This window comes from Xiphophorus maculatus, chromosome 12 (assembly GCF_002775205.1).
Source record: "Xiphophorus maculatus strain JP 163 A chromosome 12, X_maculatus-5.0-male, whole genome shotgun sequence".
In the NCBI taxonomy this organism is placed as follows: Eukaryota; Metazoa; Chordata; class Actinopteri; order Cyprinodontiformes; family Poeciliidae; genus Xiphophorus; species Xiphophorus maculatus.
The window spans coordinates 30,211,442-30,230,594 of record NC_036454.1 but is presented as its reverse complement, the minus strand read 5'-3'; the positions used below and the strand labels follow the sequence as shown (position 1 = coordinate 30,230,594).

Here is a 19,153-nt window from a genome sequence, read left to right as displayed (position 1 = left end):
AAATAGAAATAATCTTACATCATTGCTTCAGGCGCCCCCTTTAGCCCAGCGCCCCCTGTGCCTTGCATAGGCTATAGTGCATACTCTTTTGTTTCTTTCTTTCTTTTTGGACCACTGCAGTTGAAACGCCTGTGTGTCATAGTACGCGATTAAATTAGTTTTACATTTCTGTGGTCCAGAAAGAAGGCCCCTGTTCCAAAGTGGACACCTTCAAACTCGTGTTAACTCTTCCTGCTTCGACCGACTGACGTTGGCCGGGGTCAAAGTTATCTTCGGGGTAAAAACTTCTGTATCTTTCACTTTGTTTGGTAGCGACTAGGAACTGAGGCACGCCACATAAGTCAGTCGGAGCCCAGTTGGGGCTTCAATGTTTTTTTGCACTATACATTGTTACATTTAGCTCACAATACTGTACCTGGTCGCTCTCCGGCTCATTTCTTAAAACAACGCCGCCGCCCTGCGGTCTCAGGTCAGACGGTGCACACTGCACTCAGTTTGGCATCACATATGATTCAAGACAATTCCTGCAACACTTGACGAACATTCCCCTGCTGTCCACGTAGACATGCCACATAACTTCTTGAGAAATGTTAAAATTCAGAAATTTGGTCGCAATTACAAGAAGATTGTTTGGATGGTGAGGGTTGGAAACCACAATATTATGCTGGGGGGGATGGTTGGAATTTTAGACAAGAAATGCAAATCTATTCATCTCAAATCAACATCAAGACTATTGAAACTTAGAAACACACGGGTGCTCTAAGTAGGTCCATCAGACTTTAAAAACATTATTGATGGATTATCTGTCTAAAATATAAGCGGATTGGCTTGAAGAGGACTGGTCAAACATCCAGCCAAAAATAATGGCAGACTTGTGAATTTCTTCTAAGAAGTGGTCGGGAGTTCAGTGGTGCTGTTTGTCTAACTTTTTTTTTTTTTAATTAGTGTGTAATATATGTTTAAAGTTACCAAATTCTTGGGTTTTCAAAAAACCCAAGAATTTGCGCGCCTTCCACCGCGATAAAACAGAACATTGAAATGTATTAAAAGCACAAAATCAGAATGCCATTCATTCATTCTTCGCTGCTCGGGAAGTTTCAGGCTTTGCTCTCAGTCCGGTTGTTCCTCGTTTTTCTGAGCGCACGTGAAGGCATCACGGGGCCTGTACTCTACTTCCTGTTAAGGAAGCGCAGTCAGCTGTCACAACCTGAGAGAGGCGAGAAGAGGGAGCGCAGGCGACAAGAAACACAACAAGAGCCAAAATGTCCAGCTTTTCCACCAAGTTCGGCGGCTACACGATGACTCAGCTTAATGAATTTCTAGAGGACGACGAAAAACTCTTAAAAATGGTCCAGGAGACGGATGAGGTTAGTTAAAACCACTCGTTGTTGCAATGTTAGCTCTTCATTCCTTTTTTTCTCTCGGTCACAGTTTTTTTTTTCCTCCTCCTTCCTGTCGAGCCTTTGTTGTGCTTTTCCCAACATAGGCTCGGTACAGTGACGGAAATAGCTTGAAATTACAGTTTGAGTCCAAGTATAAATATGTAACTAGTGTAAAAAAAAAAATAAGGTCTACAGAGTTAAGAAAAAAAAAACAAGGGTAGTGAAATTGTTACCCTTGGTGCTGACTGAGGGAAGCATTGTTTAAGTTTTAACAGTGATCATTCACAGTTTGCCTCAAACAACCTTCCTCTCACTGAGCACAGCTTCCCGAGAAGCCATGTAATGTTTATGAGAAATTATTTTTCTCTTAGTAAATGGTCAGGCCAGTTTAATCACGTTAAAAGGATAGCATGGCTTCGAAGTAGTGTCAGCTACATGTCGTCGTGATTAACTTGGGTCACAAATGAGCCAATCAGAGGCGGCTTGATTCGTGCAGGTACACCGATACTGTGGGGAAACACGACTGATCAGCCTTTAATCCGTCTCTGCGGCGCGTCAGGACTGGACGGCCTGACAACGCAAACTGACTCTCGTCGTTTAAAGAAAAATAAAACTCAAAATCTACTTTTACTGTTCGATAAGCGGACAGCGGAACATGGTCGACTCCCTTCACTGCTTATTGTTCGCACAGAAACAAAGGGCCAAAATCCACTAAGCGGATACAAACAAGCGATCATTTGAATGTAACTGGATGAAATGTGTAGTTGTTTAAAAATGTGGAATGCATAATTCAAGCTGGAATTGATCAGGAAATGAATACCAACATTTTTATTTCTATGTTTAAGATGTTTTACATATTCTATGTGCCGCTCAAGTGCTGCTGTCCATCATATTCATCTCACTTATTAGTAGTGAGATAAGTATAGATATTTTTTAAATAATGCAAATCTAAATATTTAAATCAATACAACAATATAAAACAAGATACTTGGAATATATTGTGCAGACCCAGTAGTGAGTAAAGTTAAGATTACCGAGCCTGCAGTTTAACTCTCTCGGTTGGCCTGAAGCTACATGTAGCAGTGCTGACCAACCAATCAGTTCAGGTTTAAATGACCTCCTGGCCTACTGCAGGCTTAAGTCATTATGAGATTCTTGCAGTGTGATAACTGAGAAAATCGCAATATTTATGAAAAATTTGAAAGCGAAAAGTAGCTAACCTTACCCAACTGCTTTTAAGATGAAAAAAACTAAAGTTTGCGATAAATTGTCAGGTACGTGCATGAAGAACTTTAAACCAAACGAGGAGAAAAAGTGTTAAATCTATATTATATATATTCCCCATATTTAAATGGACCGTTGCACAGAAACCGAAGAGCGTTATATTTAAAAATTTTATATTTGCATAGTGTGACTGCACATTTTTAACATTAATTTCAACCTGTATTTATTTAATGAAGGATTTCTTATATTCACATGGCTTAATATTTTAAATATCTGTATATTTTCCTTGTATTTGTTTCTAATTGTCTCTAAATGAGCCTTTATTATTTATTTAGCATGTTTATTTAGCGACATTCACCTCCAGATTATGGCTCTTTATACAGCTATTTAGTTCGTACCTGAACAATGAAATCAGATGCTCTCATTTATGGTCTACTTCCTAGTATCAACAGCCTCGCCTTGTTTTTTCCATCCACAAAGCCGTTACCAGCTGGAGTCACCGGGAAGGTTTACCCTCAGGCAGATATTTACTGTAATAAAAGGAGGAGTCTATTTATTTTTAGTTTAGCTTTGTCACATTTGTGCATCTTAGTGTTCCGTCTGGTTTCCTAAATGGTTCGATTCCGTCTTGGGCTTTACCATCAGCCTGAGCGGAGGCTGCTGGTGTTTCACAAAACCTTATGACAGTGCCTCCAACTCTTGCTGTTGGGTCTACCAGTGAAGCCTAAACATGTCCACCCCCCCACTCACTGCCCCCTCAGACTTCACCAAACGCACATCGTCAGGGCACAGGAATTTGACTCGTCTGTTGTCATGGCGCTCGGGGTTTCTCCCTGGCACTGTTAACTTGATCTTACGTTGCAGTGATGGTGGTGGCTTGCCGTCAGAAAACATGCTAATGGCTTCCGCTCCTTTAGCTGCTTGTAGATCTGATGGAGCTTATAGGATCACAGCATGGTGCGTCTTCTTTTAGAAACACCAGTGAACGCTGTTTTTATCAATTTTCTCCCCTGTCGCTCCTGCTGCTTAACATCCACACACAACACGTTTGTCGCCATAGTTTTGTTTTCCTCATCCCACAGGTTGCAGGTGAGGGCGGGGGGGAGCGACTGTTCTGTGCAGTGACGCATCACCTGTTGACTCAGGTTAGTTTATACGATCATGGAAGAGGATTAGCGAGGTGCCTGAGTCAAAGGTGGAGCTGTCCGGGAACAGGATGGAATCTTACCGGTATTCCGGATCAGAACAAAGACGCCGGGTGTCAAAAGGCAACCACAGAAACCTGAGATCGGTGGGAAGTAGAGTCTAAAGTGCGGCGGTCATAAACTGAACTCAAACATCCTCAGACTCCAGCATTTGCTCCCCTTTGAATAATGCAAATCAACATCTTGTGAATTTGTTTAGCTTCAATGTAGCTTTATTTTATCTTTTTAATATATATGTATTGCACAACTCTGCTTTGCTGTTAGTGCATAAGTTGCAGGTACAGTGTGCCGCTTCTTCTGGAGGTGAACTTTGACTGGCTGACACATATTAAGCTGTAAAACTTGGTCATGTAAGCCTCATTTATTTGCTCTAGTTCCAGTTAAAGTTTGTGTATTAATCTTTACAACATCACCCAGGCCGTCTTAAACACCACAGTTTTACAATATATTCCCCAAATATTAACATAATACTTTTTTCCATCATCTAATCACTTCTATTAATTTAAATTATAAAAGTAAACTGCTGATATAACTCAGCAGTGATTATTTACAGCAGATTGTTTAGCGCTGGGACATTGCAGATGGTCAGCTGTACTTTTCATAAAGTTAGGGGCGCCACTGTCGGACAGCTAGTTTGTTTCTGAGACAATTTGATTTGTTTGGGCTTCACACTTCATAACTTTGGTTTCTCAGTTCGGTTTGTACTGAAGCATTTTTATTTGGCAGTGTGTGTGGTCGTACAGAAGGAAGGAAGACAGAAACCAAATGTGGGTGTCGTTTGGAAATAAAGATCCTAAAAACTAAATATTATTCCAGAATGCTCTAGGAACGGGTGCGTGGGTCGTTTTTTGGAAAATGGATAACACATCTCTGGGACTGACTACTGTGAAACACAATAAACGATAATAGAGCTAAGCTTTGTAACGCTAACCAACCAATAGGCAGAAGCTGAATCCCTAAGACTTCAGCTTCTGTCGGAGTATGTCACGTCAGCGCTCCAATCAGAATATTCTGACGGGATTCAGTTCTTTCGGAATGAACTTGTTAACCGAACGGCGGGCATGTACACACTTGTTGTGTTCGTGTCATTCAGAAAGTGGTAAACTGACATGACTGTGCTCGACGCTAACGTATGAAGCTGGTGCGTGTAAACACACGACAAACGGGTGAATTCGTTTTGTTCCCAAGTTTTTTCTTCTTTATTACGATCAAGGAATGCCGTGCATGTAAACTTTGCTGTTGTGGTGGTTTTGCTTTTGAGCCGCTGATAGTTTGGAAGCGTTCTCGCCCTCCTGTCTGCCATATTGTTGCCATAGTGCCACCCTAACATACGCTGAACATCAGCAACACACTCTTACCCATCCGCTCACAAGTGGAGCTCTGTGGTCGATACAGGAAAGTGCTCCGAATAGTTTTACTTTATAGACGGTAAGAAACCTTACAGAAAATTTCCCCCTGCAAACAATCACAGACAGAGCAACCTCAATGCTCCAGATGGCTTAAAGATTTTTTTGTTTTGTTTTCGTTTCAATTGCCACTCATCGTGGCATCGAGAAAGAGAAGGAGTTGCCTCAGGATGTGCTGGGACAAAGTTAGAAAATCATTTTGAGCTGCTTTTCCTGCATGACGTTCTCAGAAGGCTTCGCAAGGGCCGAGGTGTCGCTTTATATAACAGATTTCCTACTCGGTCCCGGTTATATTTGTCCATCTGACGTGCTGAGTGGATGTGTGAAATGAGTCATTTGATAAGAAGCGTGGTAGTTTTTTTTTTTTTTTAATCTGTTATCACTGTTTCTTTGCCAAATTTGTCTTGATAGTTTCAGTTTAAATTCACATTAAACCAAAGTGCTCAATTCGTCAGCACATTAAGACGGAGTAGGACTTTCTGGAGAACCTTTATCAGAGTGTAGGTACCATTCAGGAAGCAGGGTGCTAATACATTGTGATTGAGTTGGGAATTTCATATCTGGGTCATAATAACAATAAAGAAGTTGAAAAGCATCGACCCTGAAGCTGTTTTCATGGTTCCGTCTTTGAGACCCTTGACCCTGTGGAAGTGTTGCACTTGCTGCCTTTCCATTCCAAATGTGCGCAAATATAAATATAAAAAACTTGTGTTAAAGAGAAAAAAAGTGGTTCCATTGGCAGATTATTTCACTTATAACATTTTCCCCATGTTGTGGGTGAGATGATCTGCTAGTGGAACTAGTATATTTTCATCAACGTTAATAAATTATTGATTTTAACACAAACAAACAAAAAAAAATACCTGCACTTGATTTCTATTTGAGGATTGTCATGGGAAATTATTGGATAAGAATTTCTGGGAAGTTGTGGAAGATGAGTGGAACTGTCTGAAAGCGCATTGGCTCCCTGTAGGGTCAATAACTGGCTTTTCTGCACCACTCATGACTTTCTTTCCAAAAACGCATTTTCAGTTTTTGAACTGGTCAAACATGCTGTCAGGGTTTGTTTAATTAAAAAAAACAAAAAAAAAAACAGAAATGTGTGTGAATGGGGATTGCAAAAGAAATAAAGTATTCAATTTCATGCATTGTAATAGATATTACAAATCCAGCATTAACGATCACATATACTGCAAAAAGATTTTAGTCCCAACTAGAAGCAAAGTTAAAGAAAAAAAAGACTCTATGGAGGTAAATCAAGTATAGATCAATGGAAGCCAAACCCGAACTCAAACTTTGTGTGTGTGATCGTTCAGTGCCTTTTTGTTTGGGTGCGTTTTTATTTTGGATGTTTAAAAAATCTTCCAGTTGGAGTGTGAAGCATTCTGTACAAAATTAAAGTGTATTGGTCTTTGAGAAGGCAAACTCCCATTATTATGCCATCATCTTCATATTTGTTGAAAATGATCTCAAAGGGACAATATCATCGTTTATCACAATCATTTCTGGGACAATTTATTGTCCAGCAAAATGTGTTGTTGTTGTGACAGTTCGACTTGTTCTCCTTTGGTAGGAAAAAAAAACAAAAAAAACATTCATGTTGCTTCATTCATTCTCGTTTTGGGGCTTTCATTATGTGTGAGGCCAGTATTAGTCGATGCCATTCGGCATCGGTCACCTGTGTATCCAGGTAATCCGCTGACGTGTTTGGTGTCTGTTGCAGGTGCAGGAGGTCCAGCAGAACAAGGAGAAGACCCTGGCCAATAACCGAACCCTGGCCGAACAGAACCTGACCCTGCAGCCCCAGCTGGAGCACAAGAAGGAGCAGCTCACTAAGAGCTACAGTTGCCTTCAGGAGAGCTTTGAGTCCTATCAGCTCCGCAAGTCCAGGCTAGGTATGGTAGCCGCATGCACAGAAAATACTGGGAACCATTCTTTATTGATTGGTTTTATACCGGGGACTTGAATTTTTAATGCCACTCGCTTCTTTAGACATTTGAACACACTCACAAATGAAGTCATAGGAAACGGATACTTCAACGATGCATTAAAGCAGCATGGCTTTAGCTTTTATTCCCATCTTTCTCGTCCATTTAGTGTCATGGACTGGGTTTAGAAACAGTGCAGTCTGTTCCAATCCTCTGGGTTTATCGGGACTATTGGATCAATGTTCTTTTGAAAGGAAAAAACCTTATCCCACTGTAGAGCAGAAGCTTCACCTGCACTTTAGAGAGATTTACACTCACTTTTCTAAGTGCTTAACCAGTTATTTTAAGTAAAGTTTGATGTTTGTTTAGATGTGGATTATAATCTATGGTATCAGGAGCTAAATCAACCAATGTCTGCCAGTTGGATTTTCCAATTATAAAACTCAAAGCTTGTGCTGTGGTGAAAAGTTTTCTGCTTGTTGTCAATCTACTGCTTGACCCACTTCATCCTGAAAAGTGTTAATAAAAACAGCCAGAGTGCTGATCTTGAAGCATGCCAATCATCTCCTTCAGCCATTAAAATTAAAAAATAGATATTTAATCCAAGTGTGAATGTTTCAAACATTCTACATTTCAAACTACAGCACGTTCCATTCAGAGAAATATTGCGAACTCAAAAAGATCAAATGAAACAACCCTGCTGTACTCCGTTTAGTTTTCTTGTTACCGTATATTATTTTCTAATCCCTCATGCTCTATCCTGGCCTCAGTGAATCACAGACATGTCCCAACTTGTTGTTGACGAAACAGTTTCATGTTAAATGGCCTTCCTCTGTATTCTGTCTTACACTCCTTAGTGATACTAGAAATGGCTAGCATTAGCTGTGTTTCCATTACAAACGTGCACAAAACATCACCAGTATTCCGCTAATGTCGAAAACTGCCACAGTTTTGCAATTGCGGTGTTTCCATTGAATAAGAAACAAAATTAAGAATCGTATGTGAATAAGTTTGTTCACGCGATAAGTCATTAAGAAACGCGCTACACTATCATTCTCCTACCACTTCCTGTTTCTTGCTTGTCATTTCCATCAGTAGAAACATCCAGTTGTTGATCATGTGACTCATGTGGTGCGAAAAAAGTGTTTCTATTGCACTTTTTTGAAATACACTGACTTTGATGCAGCTGAAAAGCCACTTCATCCTTCTGCAAAAACATTTTATTAATAAAATTGTTTTTTTCAAAATTGGCATGTTTCCATTAAGCAAATTAATTTTCATACCTCTAATTTGCACAATCTTAAGGACAATGGAAACGCAGCCTTGGATTCTCCCCACAATAACAACTTATTCCAGGCAATGTTATGATGTTTTGTTACAGTCCATTAGCCAAACAGGAAACAGGCTGATGAAGCTAAAAACCCAAATGTTTCTGGTCAAAAACAACTTTTTTGACTCATTTCCACTGGTTTCACTTATATTTATAATATTTATCACAAGACACTGATGTCAGAATTGGATTCAATTTCAGGTATAATTCATTTACAAACATAAAGACCTCTAAGCCAGCAGAGTGAATGGCAAACCTCTGTCATGTCTGTTGGCTTCACTCATTTAGTTAATACCTTGAAACTGCAGTGAAGTAGGAATGCAGATAAAAATATTACCACTGTTATCAAACCAGTTGTCAAAAACACTGATCATGAAAGTTTCAGGTTTTTCTAGTTGGGGCAACATACGATTAAAGAATCAGCCAATTAAAATCGATATTTTTTCTCTCTGTTCTCTAATTACTCATTTAAAGACGATGCTTGTGTTCACCGCTTCAGTAAGACGTGGCATGACGTCATCCTCAGTTGTTCTTTAAAAGGGAACTTTTCATAAACGGTAGGTGAACCCAGAAGAACTTCAGTTCTTTTCTCCGTATTTATTTTGTTGACATTTCTCACAACTCGGAACCTGTTTAACCAGTTCCCTCATTTCCTATTAAAGCCTCCTGCAGCCACATAACTCAAAGTGAGTTCTGGTCGATCTGATTGCTGCTCTGATTCAGAGATCAGATCAGCAAACTGGTGACAAACTTCATTGTTTTTCACCAGAGTTGGTGACAGTTTCAGCAAATATGTAAAAAAAGATCCATATTTTTGATAAAAGTTGCATTCTTCAGCTTTAAGCCGTCAAACCTTTTGAACCCTTACTGAAGTCTGTAATAGAATTTCTAGTTTGCGTATATAAACGTGACGGCCATTTGAACCGTCCTCAGCATTTCCTTATTATTATTATTATTATTTTTAATCTTTCAAAGCTGGTGGTCTACATTTTTGATAGAGTAATGCAGCACTGTTTCTGTCTGATGACAGCAAGTGATGGCTTTCATAAAATGTAGGTTACCTACTGTCCCTCTGCCCTTCCCCCTCCCTCCGTCCCACCCACCTCCTGCTGGGCAATAGCCGTCCTAGTTGTGGATTTGCTGTCGAGCAGCTGTGGATAGAACTGAAGGAAAGTAGCTGTTTGACCCAGAAAAGCGTCCAGCGTACAGTACAGTAGCCGGTTGTGCTGCTGTTTGCGTACAGTCGGGCGTTTGGCTTCGCCTCTTTCTGTCCAGCTGTCAAAGACCTTTCCACCCTTCAGTGTCCTGTAGCGTTCCCCTCAGTCTACCATTGTCCTCCCAGTCAGGCTTTGTGGGGGGATGGAGGGGCTGCCAGCCTGGAGACTTGAAAGAGTGGAGAAAAGGGAGTGGGAGACTTCTTCTGAGTTGAACCAAAAACCCCCTGTTTAATGTGGAGTCACGTCGAAAATGTCCCTTTTGTAATCTCCAAGCTAGACTTTCTTTTTTTTTGTCTTTGTTCAGACAAAAGTTTGTTCTCTGGACAATAAAAGAATGATGGCTACCTCTTAAAAGCTTCAACCCGTATGAAGAAAGCATGGAGTTCTTGATGGTGACAGTTCATAGGTATGAGTAAAATGCAGAGGAGGTCTGGATTGCTCCTGGTTTCCTTCTTTAAAAAACTGTTTCCTTCCTCATATTTGAAAGCCAACCGGTAAGCAGTTTGTGTTTTGTTGTAACATAGCACATGGCTGGCTGTGCTCCTGCTTTAACGTGAAGTTAATGAGTAATGCTCGACTTCTCCTCTATTTTCCACCACCGATCTTGTGATCTTGCTAAGTCACTGTGCGAGCCAGTTCTGCAGGCTTATTAACCTGCGGGTGACGCATTCAGCTACGCCGCTACTTCATTGTTTGTCTTTTACAGGTGGAACACCATGTTATTTCTATATTTAGAAATAAACAGAGCTCAGTTCAGCCAGATTGAACACGCTTGGCCCTCCACTGTGTCGATACGGTTCAGAAAACAGGCGTGTTCAAGTAAATTGTGTCTGAGGAGGATTCTACCATTTTTTTGTTTGTTTGTTTTGGAGCACTTGACCAGTAGTTTATGATTTGTACTTTTTTCTTAAATTAGCAAATTTGCTAAGATGTAGTGACACCTGTTGGCATGAATTGTGCATGCAGCTGGCAGCTTGTGTGACACACAAAATTCCTGGTTGAATAGGAAGGGATTCATTGGTTGGCCAGTTGAGCCTTTTATTTCACCAGGAAAAACATTGAGGACAATTTCTTATTTATATTGTTTGCCTGAAAGCGCAGAAACACTTAACCCTCTATGGCATGACTTTTTATTTTTGTGGGGAAGAAATATTTTCCTGCATTCTTTGGGAGCTTGGTGGTCCCTAATTACATGTCAATCATAAAATCGGACTCTGACACCTCCTGGAACCAGATTTGGGTTTGTTGCCTCAGGGTAACATTGGTCTAGAACACCAAGATTGTCTACACTGATTATGAGAAATGAAATACAAATCAAACAAAAACTATATTCATAAAAGAACTATTTTTTGGACAAAAATATGTCAAAAATCATGCCCCCCAAAAAATAAAATAAAGGAGCAATGTGAGGTACAGCTATGTGGTTTGTTGCCTGAGGGCAACGCCATGCCATAGAGGGTTAAAAGGAGAGAGGACTAAAAAAACTATTTCTACAAGAGATGTTGTTGACCCGAATGCCGCAAACTCGTCCCAATCCTGGACTTCATTTATTTATTAGTATTTCTACTATATTTTTATGTTTATTGAAATAGATTTATTTATTTATTTGCACTCCATTTGAGAGTTTCTATTTTCTTAAATGTTGTTCTCCTCCTTTGCACAGTGACATTAAAAGGAATTCTGATTCTGACAATATTTACATGGATCCAAAGAGCAATGTGTTGATTTAGCAGAATGACTACAATACGCCTGAAATGATCCTTCAGGTTTGGGTTTTCACCTGCTGTGATATTCAAAAAGGAAAGGTAGACTTTAGAATAAATTAATTCATTTTTGATCTAAAGTAAATTTTGAAATGAATATATTTTTGATTTATTGGCTATATTGGTTTAAAAAAAAATTACCATTAAAGTACTTTCACAAATGTTAGAAATCCCCCAGAAATTAGACATTGAAAAGCTGAATAAACTTCATTTGTAATATTTAGCTTTGTTCGCACTAGAGATGCGGCAATCAGAATTTTGTTGCCGATTTTTAGTCTTTACATTTTGTAAAACGTCGACCTTAAAAGAACAGTTTTTCTGTTTTAGATATAAGAAGTCTTCCTGCCTTATTTGATTAGTTATATTAGTATCTCACCCTGTGGTGAGGGGGCAGGCACCGCAAAACATTTTAGCTGACCTTTTAGAGTTGACATTTTATGCTGGCCACAAACAGACGTTTTTGATGCACATTCTCCAGATCTTTGCCTTATTAATGATTCTTTAATCCCATTTTCCAAACCCAACACGTGTCAAAACAAACACAGGTCAAAATTAACAAGGGAAAAAGATAAAGTAACTTTGCAGTGCTGCATTGTCTTGCTCCACCTATCAACCTCATATCTAGACATGTCACAGAAAATACATGGTCTTTTTAAATAGCTCCTTACATCGCCGCTTCCATCTATTGTGATAATTTTTTTCTTTCCTCTCTTTATTAGCTGAACTCTATGACTTCTAGTATTTTGGGTAACATTATTTGTGTCCAGTGATGACAGCTGTTGCTGTGAGGTTCTGCCCAACTGGCTAAACAAAACATTTTATTTATGGATTCGGTTGTAAATGGCTTTTTTTTTTTTTTTCCATTTCCACTTATTGTTTTGGTTGTTGTGTTTTTATTTTGCATGTTTAAAAATGTCTTCCGGTTCTGTGGCGAGTTCTTTACAAAATGTAAGTTTATTGGTCTTTGAGAGGGCAAACCTGGACTATGCCACTATCAATATATTAGTTGAAAATGGTCTCCAAACAACAATATTATCATTTATCACAATCCTTTCTGGGACAATTGACAGGCCTACTTACAACCACAGAGTATTTAATTGGACGGATCAACACAAAATGGGTAAATCTTTGTAATTTGGATTTGTTATATTTTTGTCATTGTAACATTACCGGCATCAAGACGTCTTGGTTGTATTTTTTGTTGTTGTTGTTTGTTTTTCTAGTTCAATCAATCAATCAAATTTTATTTGTATAGCACATTTCAGCAGCAAAGCATTTCAAAGTGAGCGCAAAGTTGAGAGCAAAAGGAATATATTACAATTTGACAGTATTTTAGTCTCCTCTGAACCAGTGTGTCCTCTTCTGCATTCAAAAGTCTGGATGAGTTTTATGAAAGTGATGTTCACATCAACATTTGTGGCATAATATATGGTGCAGCTCCTGTATTATTCAATGTTATTAACAAAATCAAGCTTTGTCTGGCTCTTGTGCACAAATGGATCAGACTGCATGCATGTTGCCTCGATTTGCAGGCCTTGATAGTCAGAATAGCACATCAGGTTTGACTAGAGCCTAGTGTATAATTAGAGATCCACTATAGAGAGGCTCAGTCTTGTTGGAATGTCTGCAAGTTCACTGCTCTGCTGTGGAGATCACTAATTATTACCGTCTCATTGGTGTTTGTGTGTGTGTGTGTGTGTGTGTGTGTGTGCTATTGAAGCCTCTACTTACACTCCTGTTTTCAGAAACAACACAACTGTGACACCAACAAAGATTCACTCGACTTTAAGTCACAGCAAACAGAAAGGCATCATGACTGGTTGGTCTCTAGACCATGAATAGTTAAGACCAATTCAATTCATAAAGTAAAAACATTCTCAGCACTGCTCTTATTGTTTTGGAAACAACTTGGTATTGAGGAATTGTACCGTATTTGGTCCACTGTGTGGAATTGCTCTACGGCGTGTGCAAACGCTAAATAAGAACACTGTGACTGGAATGGGGCGTTTACTAAAGGTGTGGACTTGAGCTATGGGACCTGGAATCAAGTCAGACTCCAGGAACACATTTAATGACTTTCACACTTGATTAAAATCACAAAAAATAATTTGGACTTTACTTGGTCTTTCACCTGATTAACATGGAGATCATTTGTTTTGTATAGAAACCTGTTTCATTTTTTTCCCCCTCTCAAGTTCCATTCCTCTTGTGTCGTTGTTCTGGCAAACAAACATTTTAAAAAATGATTAATAAATCTCCAAATAATTTTGTCATTAAGTGAAATTTTGTCAATAGACTAGTTTCAGACAGGAGATTAAAAGCTTAGGACTTGGACTCGACTCGGGGCTGGCATGTCTTGACTTTTGACTCGACTTCGAACTTTGATGCATTGTGATTTCACTTGAGACTTGGTTGAAAAAACTGCAAAACATGACTTGTTTTCACTTAAGCTATATACACGTTATCACAATAAAACCCATCAAGCGTTCATTAAACCTGTGGTATGTAACTTTAATAAATAATTTATTTTATTTTTTTTTACATTTATCACTATGTCTGACAGTGTAACATGAGACATTAGAGTCTGAAAAAAATCCAGCTCCTTATGGTCCTACTGCAATCTGCAGAAAGCCCCCACTCATTTAGAAACAACCAATCAGAGACAGGAAGAGGGACTGGGCGCGGTCAATCATCCTTGTGTATATGCAGATGGCAATAGGACTGTAGAGAGAAGGCAGAAGAGCTTTTTTTCCTACTCACAGAATAATATACTGTCAGGACATGGTGACAGTTCTAACAAAAATATATATAAAAAAACAGTTTATAAAAGACACCGCCTGCAGCTTTAGTTAGACATGTGACTGCCTGTAGGCATTTGTTCGTTTTGCTCCTCCCCATAATCCTAATATTTCTGTTTTTGTTTGTTCTCTCTCGTTTAACAGACCACAAGTCAGGAGCCACCTCCCTGGACATTCTGCTGGCCCTGCTGCAGGCAGAGGGAGCCAAAATAGAAGAAGAGACAGAGGTAAGCATTCTGCTGCTCCCTCCATGGATGACGTCATCCATCCCGAGTCGGTGATTCACATGCATTCCTCTCTGCTCGTTTCTCGTTTCTCTGCCTTGAACATTTTCATTGTTCAAATCTAAAAGCCTTGATGGGCAGCAGTGAGCCTCGACTAACTCAAGAATCACACTTTAGTCTGCTGCAGTAACACTTCTGCAGTTCCTGTTCAAAACCTCCCGCTGCTGTGAAGTTGACTACTTGGAAATGTGAATTGTGTTTTCGTTAACAGTTGAGAATTTCAACCCACTACTCTGCAAAAACACAAATTGTACCGAGTAATTTTGGCCTAGTTCCTAATGCAAACGTAGTACAGTTGAAATAAGACAAAACTAACTTGCAAGTAACTTTTCAGCAAGATATAAGAGCACGTTTTAAGTCAATAATTCCTTTGTATAGATGAAAAAGTTCTAGCTCCATCATCGGATAATTTAATTTATAGCAAGACGTTTCCCATGTTGCAAGCAAAATATTCTGCCAGTGGAACTAGTACTTTTTATAAATATTAAGGAATTACTGACTTAAAAGTAGCTCCTATTTCATGTTGAAAAATTACTTTGTTTTTCTCTCGTTTAAAGTTTACTAAGATATTTGGACTAGCAACAAGACCAAAAACACTTGTTAAGATTTTGTGTTTTTGCAGTGTGCATGTCATCTGCTATAGACTAAAGCCTTTGGAGAGTAAGGTTTACAATGAGGTTGCTAGTTTCTAAACGTTTAAGCAGTTTAAGGGCATGAAAACAAACTGCCACCTAGTGGCAGAGAACTGTAAGTGCATATTAACTCAGTTGTCATTTCAACAGGATGTAACTGTATTATTACCTTTTTTAAAAAAGTGCTCCACCTTTGCCATGTATGAAATCAACCTTTATATAACTTACTGAAACTATCATCCTGCTTTTATTTGTTTTAAATGATTCGATGAAATCTATCCTTTTGTTGTCACTGTCAGCAGATTGGGCGTTTCGAAAACCGGGTTTTTTAAGTGTTGTTTGAGGTCATCACTTAGGCACTTAATCATAAGTCGCCTAACAATTTATTGGTGTGTAAATACATTTGTGACTGCAAAACAGTGAGTTCATTTACCATTTGTGTCTGCAGAACATGGCCGACTCTTTCCTGGACGGCGACATGACCCTGGACGCCTTTGTCGATTCCTACCAGAACAAAAGGAAGCTGGCCCACCTGAGACGGGTGAAGATTGAGAAGCTGCAGGAGATGGTGCAGAAGGGCCCGCACCTCCTCTCACAGGCTGCTGCCGTCCCCTCCTCCCGACTTCAGGACGTGCCCGCTGTGTCGTCCCTCCTCGCCGATGGCAACAGCAGCAACTCCTCTCCAGTTGCCCAGCCCAGAAGGAAACCTCCCGCCCCTCCATCCCAGCCCCCTCCCGTTCTAAGCCCAACTCCAACCACTACCCCCCAGTCTCCTTTCTTCTGCCCGCCATCGCAGTACCCACCCATCCCTCCCAGAACAGGGCAGCCCTTCCCCAGCGTCTCTGCCGGATACCCCAGCCCCTATATCTCTCAGTACCCTCCTGCTCTGCCTCAGAGGCCCCCGCCTCGTTTGGCCCCGCAGCCTGGGTTCATCATTCAATAAGCTCAAATTAAAAAGAAAAAACAACAACATCCCTTTAGAGGTTCTAGTGTTTATTACAAACATTTAACAACTGGAACTCCTTCAGAGAACAATGTTTCTTATGTCATCCGCCTTCTCGGATTATGCCCCAAACTCAACACCAGAAAGGCAGATGCACACGAGTTGGTCTGGGTGCGTTCATATAAGGCATATCTCCTATAACCTCTGTGGATTACTACTCGCTCGCATCAGCAGCACTCCCATCGAAAGTTCAGAAACAAACAAATAAAAAAAAAAAAGAACTGTTGGGACCGTCTCAGGTCTCTCTCAGCAGAGAAAAGGGAGCCGACTAACATCGTCCTTGCAGTCGATAAACCGAGACTTGATGATCAGCGCTCTGCGTCTCCAGTGCTCCACCCCTCCTGCAAACATGTTCCGTTTATGGAACACTAAACTTTTTTTTTTTTTCAGAAAACTATTTAAAACTCATCATCTCCATCACAGCATGCTAATTTACCTGTATATGCAAGCCAGGAGAGACCCAGATTACTGTGCAGTTTTCATGAAAATATAATTTTCCAGAATATATTCAGGCAAAAACTGCGTCTATGCTGTGATTTTTTTTTTCTCTCTCTTTTAAAATATATAAAAAAAATTAAAAGGTACATAGGAATATTTAAATTTGAGCATCATCTGTAGAGTTAAGACTAATGGAGTTATGATAATAATAGTCAGAATATACTGATTAACATGTAAAGGAGGGATTAGGTCGGGGCTTCTCCAGTTTGCGGATGCATCTAGGCAGGGAGCCCGGCCCCCTGCCTGGTCCGTTTCCGGGCGGGCGAGGGCCGAATGGGGACCAGCGGCTGAAAGCGAAGGACTTCTGAACAGCCATACAATACGCTGCAGGAGTGTGTTGTACCTTACGGGCTCCAGTCGTACTACAACACTCCATCTATGATGTCTGTTTTCGTTTTACTGGCGTCATTAGGAACTCAATGGGGAAACGATGCCAACGGTTCTTTGGACACTGAGCACCAAAGAGTTCCAGTTTTTTTTGTTTTGTTTTATTTTTTTGTTAGTAGTTATTGTCCATTGTTCCCAGCATATCTGTTTGTGAGGCTTTAACACTCTTTTTTGTAGTCATGCAACAGCCAGAAGACCTTAAGAAGAGCAACCTGGCTTTGGGAGGAATTCTCATTTCTGCTGAAACTATTATTATTATTTTTCCCCACCAACCCGACTGCTGTTCGCTGTGCACTGTTGACGAGCCACGAGTGCCTACACTTGAAAGTGACATTGTGCTGATTACTTTACGCAACTACGCTCAGCTGTAAACGTTGGAATCATCCTCCTTCCCCGCTCTTGAGATTGGCACCTGCTACTGTACTGTCTTTTTTTTTTTTTTCTCTCCGTCTACCAGTACATTTAAGAAAAGTTTTTAAGTCTGAGAAACTCCCCCAGTAGCAGAAAAACAGTACTTAAAGGAATGGTTTGAGATTTTGGAAGCGAGGTTTGGTTTAAAGGTTATTAGCATCTAATTTCTTACTGGCAGTAGTTAACTCTTTTGGTTAGTCAGAACATAGTAGTGGCTTAAATGAACTTTTGCTTATTCATTTTTACACATTTCTTTTGGGTAGATGCAACTTTTTCACCTCCTGATGCGATACCGATATCGAGGCTTTAGGTATTAGCCAATACGATATTGACCCAGTACGATATTGGCATTAATCATATGTACTTTTAATACTTATTTTGTAGAGTGTCATTTTGTAGAAATATTAGAAGATGCTTTATCAAGTGATACTTGAGGGGGGGAGGAGAGTCAAAAACAATCAGTATAAGAACAATTATTATTAACCAATGGGTCTGTGTGAGGGATACAAGTGCTGCTGGATAGAAATGCTGGGCCAGACTAAATGCTGGAGCGCAGTGCGGGAGTAGAGGTTTTATATCAGAGATCTTAGATGCAGGCTGAAATAATCTGATACTTTTTGGCTGATATGGAATCGATATCGGATCGGGACACCCCTTCCCTGTTCGGACCAATAGCTGCAGTGTTTCTTAGACTGGAGGAGTTTTAAGATGTAAATCTGCCTCTTGTTTGATTTACCGTAAGTGAAGATGCCACGAGAGTTAGACTGCTACCACAGCTAAACTTCAAAAATTCCAAACTGTTCCTTTAAAACATGCCAAAAAGACAAGAGACAGCTTCCCAGGCTAAGTGCCAAGCGGTGCTAGTACTTGTCTTCCATTGTCTGAAGTGAAGCCACATTTATTTGCATGTGGATTTTTTTCTTTTGTTTGTTTATTTAACTAATATTGAGAAAAGAACAGGCCTTTAAAGTGATTCTTGTCAGAGAATCTGAATCAGGTAAAACTTAAGAAATTTGAGAACACCAGGATTTAAAAAAATGTTGTTTTTTTTTTTTTTGCATGGAATGTTTTTGTTTGGACGACTCCTTTTAAACACTTGCTGCTTTTTCTTTGAACAGATCCTTTGCATCAGTGGGTGGTTTTAAATGTGCGTGGTGATAATTTCAGTGTCATGTTGTAGTTATTTACGTTTAATGAATGTTTAAGTGGAATTTAATGCTATTTTTGAGTTCAATAAATCATAAAAAATTTTTCTATCAGTTTTTCCCACAGTGTTTTTTTTGTTTTTTTTACATTTTTATTATTATTTGAACAATTCTGGATGACTTGTGACTTAATGATGATTTTTTTTTTAGTGGCAGGAGCACCAGTCCAACACTTACCAACCTGTGCAGCAGATCAGGCTCCTCTGTAGCAAATTAAGTTTCATTAATGAAACTCGAACGGCTTTTTACTAAGACTCCCCACTAGCAACTGTGTGCCGTATAGAAACGCAGGTTTAGGAGTTTTAGGGGCCAATATGCAGCAGGAAACCTCAAAACAAAAAGAACGTACTAGAGCAAAACAACCCCAGACCTTGACATTACCAGAACACAAAACTACTCCTAACCTCAGTCTAAACTTAATCTACACCTTAACCCAGACATGCTGCATGGCGTTTGGTGTTTTGTGCAACAAACACCAAA

General features: G+C 39.7%; 1 protein-coding gene across 1 annotated transcript; it reads left to right on the top strand.

The window, feature by feature from the left end:
• The first annotated feature begins 1,180 nt into the window (after window positions 1-1,180).
• vps37b (VPS37B, ESCRT-I subunit) lies at window positions 1,181-18,727 on the top strand. Its single transcript, XM_005806594.2, has 4 exons — window positions 1,181-1,367; window positions 6,941-7,112; window positions 14,398-14,480; window positions 15,618-18,727. The coding sequence occupies exons 1-4, from the start codon at window positions 1,263-1,265 to the stop codon at window positions 16,110-16,112; spliced, it is 855 nt and encodes a 284-aa protein (XP_005806651.1). The 5' UTR covers window positions 1,181-1,262; the 3' UTR covers window positions 16,113-18,727.
• The last annotated feature ends 426 nt before the right edge of the window (window positions 18,728-19,153 follow it).